Here is an 8,606-nt window from a genome sequence, read left to right as displayed (position 1 = left end):
GCACTGCTACAGTGCGCTGCTTGGGAGCGCGGCGGCGCTCCCGCCGAGGGTTCGGATCCCACATACAGACCAGTTCCCGCTCACTGGCTGAGCGAGGGGCGGGCGCGGCACCAAGGGTTGCGATCCCATTGCCGGTCCCGGTCCGGTACGGGGGCGACACTGAGGTTGCGGTCCGTTGCCGGACACGAAAAAAGACAAAAAGGATAACACCAAGTTTCAGATCATCATGCTGGCCAGCCACTCAAAGAAATAAAAAATGAAGTTAACTTAATACCAAAGAAACTCATAGTTCTCCATAGATTTGTTAGTGTTCCATTAGGAGTTGACTGTTTGAAAGAGTATTTGCCCACACTCTAAAGGAACCATATTAATTGTTCATCCTAAATTGAAATTACTAATGTGTCTGAAAATTTGAAATATTGTTATAAGTTTCTCTTTGACTTATAGAAGTCATTATTGGTAACTAAATTTTCTTAGTAGTATTTCTTATGTTATAATGTTGATCTCCCCTGCTTCCAGTAGGTGGTGCTGAAACTGTGTTTTATTTGTTAGAATCTAAATTGATTTAACCGAAAACATCTCTCACACTGTAGAAATTAAAGGTGGCAGGTGAATTTAATCTAATTTAAATTATCTTCTCTCACCAACCCACATTTGTGGTAGCTTTTGATAATAGCCTAGTCCCTAATTAGTTTCTTGGTTTATGTAGATTTGTATGGTTTTTATAGGGACATGATAGCAACTTATTTTAATGTTTATATTTTAGTTCATTCGACTTGAATCAACATTTAAGGACTCCCGTGCTGCTGAAGAGAGAAAAAGAAAACCAGTGGTAAATATAATTAATAGTGTGCTTCAGAATATTTACTTTTAAAGAGCCACGTATCAGGAAAAGTACAGGTTGAGTATTCCTTATGTGAAATGCTTGGGATCAGAAGCGTTTCTGACTTTGGAATATTTGTGTACACCTACTGGTTGAATATGTCTAATCCAGAAATCTGAAATCCAAAATGCTCCAATGAGTATTTCCTTTGAGCATGACCTTTGAGTTTCATGTTGGTGCTCAAAACATTTCGGATTTTCAGATTACGGATGCTCAACCTGTACTATATTAGAAAGTAGGTCAGATTAGATCAGGTTTTGGTTACGCTTTATTTCAAGTAGGAATAAACCTCTGCATGTAGAAAAGAAAGTTTTCATTCGTATATAATTCTTCTGTTTTTAGGATGCCATTGGAGGAGAATCTATGCCTATTCCAACTATTGATACATCACGCAAAAAGGTAAAAGTCTTCATAGGCAAATACATGGGTAAAAACTCAGGTAGTCTACAGGTACAAAAAGCTTGTTAAGAGCCTAGCACTGGGAAGAAAATAAAAGAGAGAGAGAAAAGAAAGCCTAGCACTGGAAAGGGAAGAGGTACGATTTTGTCCTGTCCTCAGGGACCAGCAGTATAGTTGGGGTTGGAGATAGCAAACAAAGTATATTGTCCTGAATGTACATACCTCAGAAGTCTAGAAAAGAGGGAATAGTTTAAGATGACTTCATGGTTTATTTAGATTATTTTCACCCTTTGTTTTTTTTTTTTTGTCTTTTTTCCGTGTCCGGCAACAGATCGCAACCCTCAGTGTTGCCCCCATACCGGACCGGGGACCGGCAACGGGATTGCAACCCTCAGTGTTGCTCCCGCGCCTCGCTCAGCCAGTGAGTGGGAACCAGTCTGTATGTGGGATCCGAACCCTCGGGCGGGAGCGCCGCCGCGCTTCCCAAGCGGCGCACTATCCAGTGCACCACCGGGCCGGCCCCACCCTTTGTTTTTTATTTATCTTCTAAGAAGCAGTTGGGTGCTCAGCAGAGAATTTTTTTTTTTTTGCTGGCCAGTACAGGGATCAAACCCTGGACCTTAGTGTTACCAGCACCATACTCTAACCAACTGAGCTAACTGGCTAGCTCCAGAAATTTCTTACCAACACCTGATAGCTTATCATTTGTTGTGTACCACTGCTTACTGTGAAAATTTAGATTTGATCATTAGGAACCACACATATTAATATTTTGGAGGAACCAAATGTAGTACATAGTAAGTGCAGGTAACTCTTGAACAGTGTGGGGGTTGGGGTGCCGACCCCTGTGCAGTTGAATATCCGTGCATAATGCCACTTACATATGTCACATGCTTTCCGCAGGGGGGTTGCTGCCATGCACTGCACAGCCTAGCCCCACAGGTAACTACTTAACTACTAATAGCCTACTCTTAGGTAGGCTGCTTAACTGGTTAGGTATGTCATGTATTCATGTGTTGTTCAAGAGCTTACTGCATCTTTAAAACATTAGCTAGAGCCCCTAAATCTCAACTTAAAAATGTATTCTTTAAGAATTACTATTGAAACTAATAATATATAGTTTAAGCATGGTAAGCTAATAAGCAAGCGCTCAAAAATCAGCCTAGTGTAGATCAGAGGAAGTCCTTCTCTGAGAGTTTACAGTGAACAAAATGGCTTATTTTCACCCCTCCCATTAAAGAATAAGGTGCTTCTCATCATGATCAACTGTTACCCGGTCAGGTTCCCCAGGGTGTATTGGCCATTCTAAAGCAAAATAGTATCCTCATATGCTATTAGTTGTAGAATTTATAAAATTTCTCTTTTGACATAAGACTGAGTTATAAAAAAAATAGGTGTATAATTATGTGTGATAATGGAAAAAATTTGAGGTAGATATTAAAGTATAAAAGAGTGAAATGATATATCTGGGCTTTTAAATATTTCAAGTATGAAAGATAAGTGGATAAACCAAACAAATGTGGCAAGATTTTAATAATGTGTGAGGCTTGGTTATGGCATCTAAATCTTCATTGCCCTATTCTCTACTTGTGTGTATATCTGAAATTATTTGTAATGGTTTTGAACGGATGTAGTTATGAGATAGATAATTGTTTAGTGAAGGTAACATAAGGGGAAAATTAACTTCTACAGTATTCTCTTGACAAGAAACTAAGTTTTTATGGCACAAAAGTTTGTATTTAGGGGTCTTTCTTTGTTTCTTGGTTTCTTAGATTTTGCCCTTATTCTATAATAATCTTTAGTGTCCTCAGAATTCCTCACACAGATATAGCTGAATATCACCATCATCAAAGTTACATAGCCTGACTACAAAGTTGAGTTTTCCTGAAAACTTGATTATCTCACAATTCGTTTACAGTGTTCTTCTCCATGAGTGGATTACAGAAATTAAGGGAGGGACATAACTCTCAGACATCAAATTTTCCTCCATAACACACACTCATTTTTCACCTCACACCCCAAGAGTTTCCTGTTTAGTCACCAAGCACTTCCTATTTCTCTTTACCATTGCCTGACTTTAAGGAGGACTGTGTTCTTCACACATTTCTCAGTCAAGAGTATCAGTTGATTTAACAAAATCTTCTTTTCCTATACATACCACCAAAAGCAAGAAATGAACACTGGAAGATATATTTAACACACACTTGAGTGTTTAGGAGGTTAAGGGATTTGGAGAAAAACTCAGAGTTATGTGAGTGATATACTAGGTGGGCCTTTATAATATGTATGTATATGCTTTTCCTTTTTTGTTTCTATTTCTTTGTAATAGAGACTACCCAGTAAAGAACTACCAGACTCATCATCTCCAGTTCCAGCAAATAACATCCGTGTCATCAAAAATTCCATTCGACTGACCCTTAATCGGTAAAAGCAGTGCCTCCTCACTTAAGTGAACATACAATCATGTAGTGGCATAGATGCAGCCGCTCTTATTAAAATAGAAGTGGCTGTCATACATAAAATAAGGTGAAAGTTACAGTCATCAGCCTAGCAACCTTGAAGTGGTTTTTCAACTCTCACACTTTGACCTGCAGATGCTGTAGCATTCTGTCACTGATTGCTACATATACTTCTCTGAGGATCACCTGCTATCAAATTGTCATCTACAATATTATGGTTTTGCATTTGGGGGTTTTACTGCCTTAACTTTTGATGCTTGTTTCTCTGTTATGGGAACCAGTTCTTGGCCACCTGGACACTGATAAAACAAGTCCTGAACTCCTTTTTTTTTTTTTAAAGTCTCATGTTGTAATCATTGTATAGAGCTGAAAAAGTTGAAAAAAAAAAATTGTCTTGTAATTTTCCAAGTGTTAACACATTTACTTCAGCATTGAAGCCACTTTGTGAAACCTGAGATAAATGAATGTGAGGTATCTTTTCTGCTTTCCTCATTTGTGTAGATGTACTGTCCTGTTGATTTAAATTATTTTTTCCAGATTGGCACATGGAATATTTAAACTTTTATTTTTTGTGTGCCTTTCTGTCAAAATGTTGCATAATTACCAGGGAGGATTAGTCCAGTGATTACATAAGAATTGGGCACCATAAATTCTCTATATTTTGCCTCCCATGGAGGCCTTAGAAATGCATCTTTATTAAAAATTAAAATATAACCAGGATACTGAAAGTCAGTATATGAATGGTAAAATTGTTACATATCCTATCTCATGTCATTCTTGTTAGTTGATTGATATTTTTTACTGAGGAGCAACTCATTTCAGCATCAACAATAAGATACCTTTAAGTATGGCAAACTTGTATTTTTGAGATGTAAAATTAACTCAGCATGATAATTCCTGACCATTACTTACCCCACAACTTCAAACAGTTTCTTCACGGACTAGGCATGCAGAAATAAGCAGTGGATTTTATTGAGACCTAAAGGCATTTTTGAATGACATTGTTACCATTAATTGGCTCAGGACCTTTGTAATTTTTATTTAACTATATGAGTTGTCTTTTTTTACACTGCTTTTTTCAATGCATTTCTTAATATTTTTTTAAGTTTCATGAATGCATGCTCAGTTTATTAAAATCCATAACCATGTAATTCTTGTAATATGTTGATTCAGTGTTTTGTAAATGAAGTCGTATGTATTTTCAGAGTATTTTTGTATGTACTGTAAGATACCATCTTTTCAAAGAGAAACCTTTAAAACCTTTACTGTCTGTCTTTAGTCTAATTTTTTAAATATGGATTATGCTTGAATTATTATATTTAAAATGAAAATGTATGGATTGCACAGCCTGGAATGCCAGTAGATATTACCTTCTTCAGCTCTCACTTAACATTAGTATTTCCAGTAGGAAAAACACAAAATGCTACACTTAATAATGCAGGGGAAATACCCACCATCTAGCCAGGAGAGAAATAGCAGTTCATTCTCTCTTGCAAACCCTTTACTGTTGAGTTGAAGTTCTTGAATTCCAGTTGTCAGCAGTATCTTTCCCTCTCCCACTCTTGTTCTCTGACCTCTATGTCTCTGAAATGCATATTCTAGTGTTTAACTTGTACAAAGGAAAATACGAAAGAAACTTCTCAGAAGTAAAAAAGAGCAAGAAAAAGCGATTGTTCCATTATTCACTTTTTACATAGCTGCGAAAGACAAGAGTAAAATCCCATAACCAAATTGTAGCTTCTTTGGCGAAGCCATTCACTTAGCTGACCCTTTTCCTTTATTCAAATATTTTGGGATTTGTTCTACAAATATTCTATTTTAGCAGAACTGAATGATTATGAAAGGACTGAATAATTGTCACCTGACTTCAAACTGAAAAATTCTTTAGTAAGGGATTTGATTAAATTTTATATGCTTGATGTGTGTGCATTTCTGTATTTAATATCCCCTGCTTTTAAATCAGCCTTCAAAGTCTCTTTAAGAATTCCTATACATCCATGTTTACCCTATTATGTTAACAGATTCTTTGGAGTGACTAGTGAGTTTTACTTTAGCAAGAAAGCAACAAGCCTAATATTTGTACTGTAGTATAGTTATTTCTTTTGTATTGAGTCCATTCAACATGGTTGATGGCTGAACATTAGAATCCTCAAAGATAGCATTCTTCAATTGGTAATTAAGGAGTTGATTAGATGCTTTTGAGGTGAGGGGTTTGGTCAGAAATGAAGTGTTTTCTATCCTGACCAGTAGGTAAAACTTTCAGTAAGTACATTTTGTTACCATAGTAGGAGGCCTCCATTGTACTGGTTCCAAGTAAGTAAAAGGAGAAGGTATAGCCCAGGATTGTATGTTATGTTCAGACACACTAAGTACACGTGTTTGTTTTCAAGTGTGAAACTACACCTAGAAATTTATTTTATAAAGTCAAATAGCCTATTCCTCAATATATAGACACATGTTCGTTTTTACAAGGTTATTAAATTTTAATCTGCTCATTTTTTAGTGACTAGCTATGGAAAATAACTATTTTCCTTTGATATATACTATCTGCTAATTTAAACCTTAGGGACTTAACCCAATTTGAGATAGAAGGTACATGGCTCAAAACCTTGTAAAATTGAAGCAGGAGAATGAATTTTAAAAGTCTACGTTGGTCCTTAAAATAAGAGTAACTTTGTCTTAAGGCAGCAATTTAGTAGCATTATTAAAAGGCTTACTTAAGTAGCAATTAAGTGAAGATGGGCAATGTCAAAATGGGCTGAACGTATTTTACACTGTGTCCCACAGCTTTGAAATAGAAATTCCTAACTTGGGGATTGTGAACCCTTAGGGAATTTGTAATTGTATATAAGAAGTTTTTGCTTATATGCATTTTTCTGGGTGGAAGTTCATAGCTTTCATCAGCTTCTGAATGCGGTTTATGACCCAAAAAAGATGGATGGGGGTTAGGAACCACCAGGATTGAATAATTCTGGAATATTTAGAATTTCCTCCATTTGATTTTGCTGGCTCTTAACTAGTAAAATGGCCTGATGGAGGACTCTGGAACACTGAATTTCTAAGTTTCTTTACATAAGAGGAAGCATCATAACATCGTTGGCATGTAAAAAATGCTTACTATCAGATTTACAAATATCCTCATGTTAATTTAGATTCATTAACAGGGTCAAACTTCAGTTCAACAAATTTCAACGTAAGATTGATCAGAGTACAATAGCTTAGAATGATAATTAGAGATAGTTGAAAATAGAATAAATCATTAAAGATTGTAACCCATTGAGTTCAGGCCAGAACAGACTGTATAAACCAATAAATAGGAGACCTCTAGTTAAATATTTTTTCTATAAATAAAATTGTGTGTGTGTTTAAATAAACTACCCATTAAATTGTCCAAAGCTTAGAATTTAAGTTGGTCATGATGATAGTTACAAATAGTGCAGATGATGGAAGAAAACCATTCTCGATAATGGTAACTATTTCCCTAGGATTTTTAAAAAGAATTGTACAAGGTCACATCCTTCTCAAATTCCTTATTTTTTCTGAAATAATTTTATATTTGAAATTAGTTGAACATAAGATTATCATAATCAAGCTTGCTATAATTTTTAAGCTATTGCTGCATTTTAGCAAAGACCCACATAATTTCCTTATAAAGTACTTAGGATATCTTTGAGGTAAATGGTGCTACATCACTCCACAGTATTATGTAAAAATGAATGCAGCTGCTGTTCCTTTTAGATAGCTGTTTGTGTAGTTCATATTTTTCCTGCCTTTTATTTGGATTGTCTTATTTCTTAGTTGTACATATGAGCCTCATTATTTGTCTGGAATAAGTAATCAAATAAACTTGCTTTGATAAATAGGTGATGATTGAGTGATATTATTGGGGAGTAATGCAAAAATACCAAGTCTTTACTTAGCTATTTTTCAAACTGACAACCAGTTTGGTCATTTACCACTCAGACTCTTAATGGTAGATAATGGTATCCACTACCCACTTAAAATGAAAGCAAAACTCAGACTCAGTTTGCCTCACAGAATCATTTAGTAATCATTTATTAGAAGTAGTAGCACAACAGTTTATATAATCTGCTCTGTAAGCTTAAAGTCCCAACTTTCTTCTCTTTTTGGGTGGTCTAACCACACTTTCATGAAAGGGTCACTTGAGGTATCTGTGTCAATTATTGGGGGCAAAGTTCTGTCACCCTTGTGGTCAGCATGAGGCAAACAGTCCTCTGTACTAATGGCTGGACACGGGTATGTTTAGCACTTAAGCCTTGGGTACCATTCATACAAGAATGGGTTACAGGGCTTGTTATGTTTTCATACCTCCTCTTGTAAAAATGGACTGACTTGCTTGTAGCCAATCCACATACTAGTTCTGAATTCACAGATGAGAACTTGTGTCTGCATAATTAAGATTATTAGCAAGCCACTCATGGCACCAATGGAAACACATTTGACATTTATTAAGTTAATTAGCAAAGTCTCCTGTATTGAGCTAGCTGTTGATAACAAAGGCTTCTGGTAGTCACTTGTGAAGTGTGGGCCTCCTGATTGGTGTTGCCAGCTGGCCATCCCTGGAGTATAAATTTCCAATTGGGGCAATTCACGGTTCCTAGAATATAACTTATAACACAGTTATCACACTGTACTCAAATGTTTTGAAGTGAATTAACATTCTAACAGGTTCTTTGTGGATCTACATGCTCTATTAAGGGCAAAATATGATTTATTGCTTTTAAAACCCCTATTCTAAAAGCCATCTTTCTAACCATGTGATCCAGCCAAACTGTTTTACTTCTTCCAAGCCCTTTCTTACCAATCTTTGATTACTGACATTTTGGGCTTACTGCTGCATAGAG

General features: G+C 36.1%; 1 protein-coding gene across 1 annotated transcript in view; it reads left to right on the top strand.

Moving 5' to 3' along the window:
* The window catches only part of PAPOLG (poly(A) polymerase gamma), a 33,579-nt gene extending 25,976 nt beyond the window's left edge, over positions 1-7,603 (top strand). Inside the window, exons 19-21 of the mRNA XM_008591385.1 lie at positions 767-832; positions 1,226-1,282; positions 3,612-7,603. Coding sequence (XP_008589607.1) covers positions 767-832; positions 1,226-1,282; positions 3,612-3,710 — 222 coding nt within the window. The 3' untranslated portion in view covers positions 3,711-7,603. The remainder of the gene's footprint in view (positions 1-766; positions 833-1,225; positions 1,283-3,611) is intronic.
* Positions 7,604-8,606: the final 1,003 nt, after the last annotated feature.

Source organism: Galeopterus variegatus, unplaced genomic scaffold (assembly GCF_000696425.1).
Source record: "Galeopterus variegatus unplaced genomic scaffold, G_variegatus-3.0.2 Scaffold6888, whole genome shotgun sequence".
Taxonomy (NCBI): Eukaryota; Metazoa; Chordata; class Mammalia; order Dermoptera; family Cynocephalidae; genus Galeopterus; species Galeopterus variegatus.
Note: the sequence above shows the minus strand (reverse complement) of the source record. Positions and strands in the feature narration are given on the sequence as shown.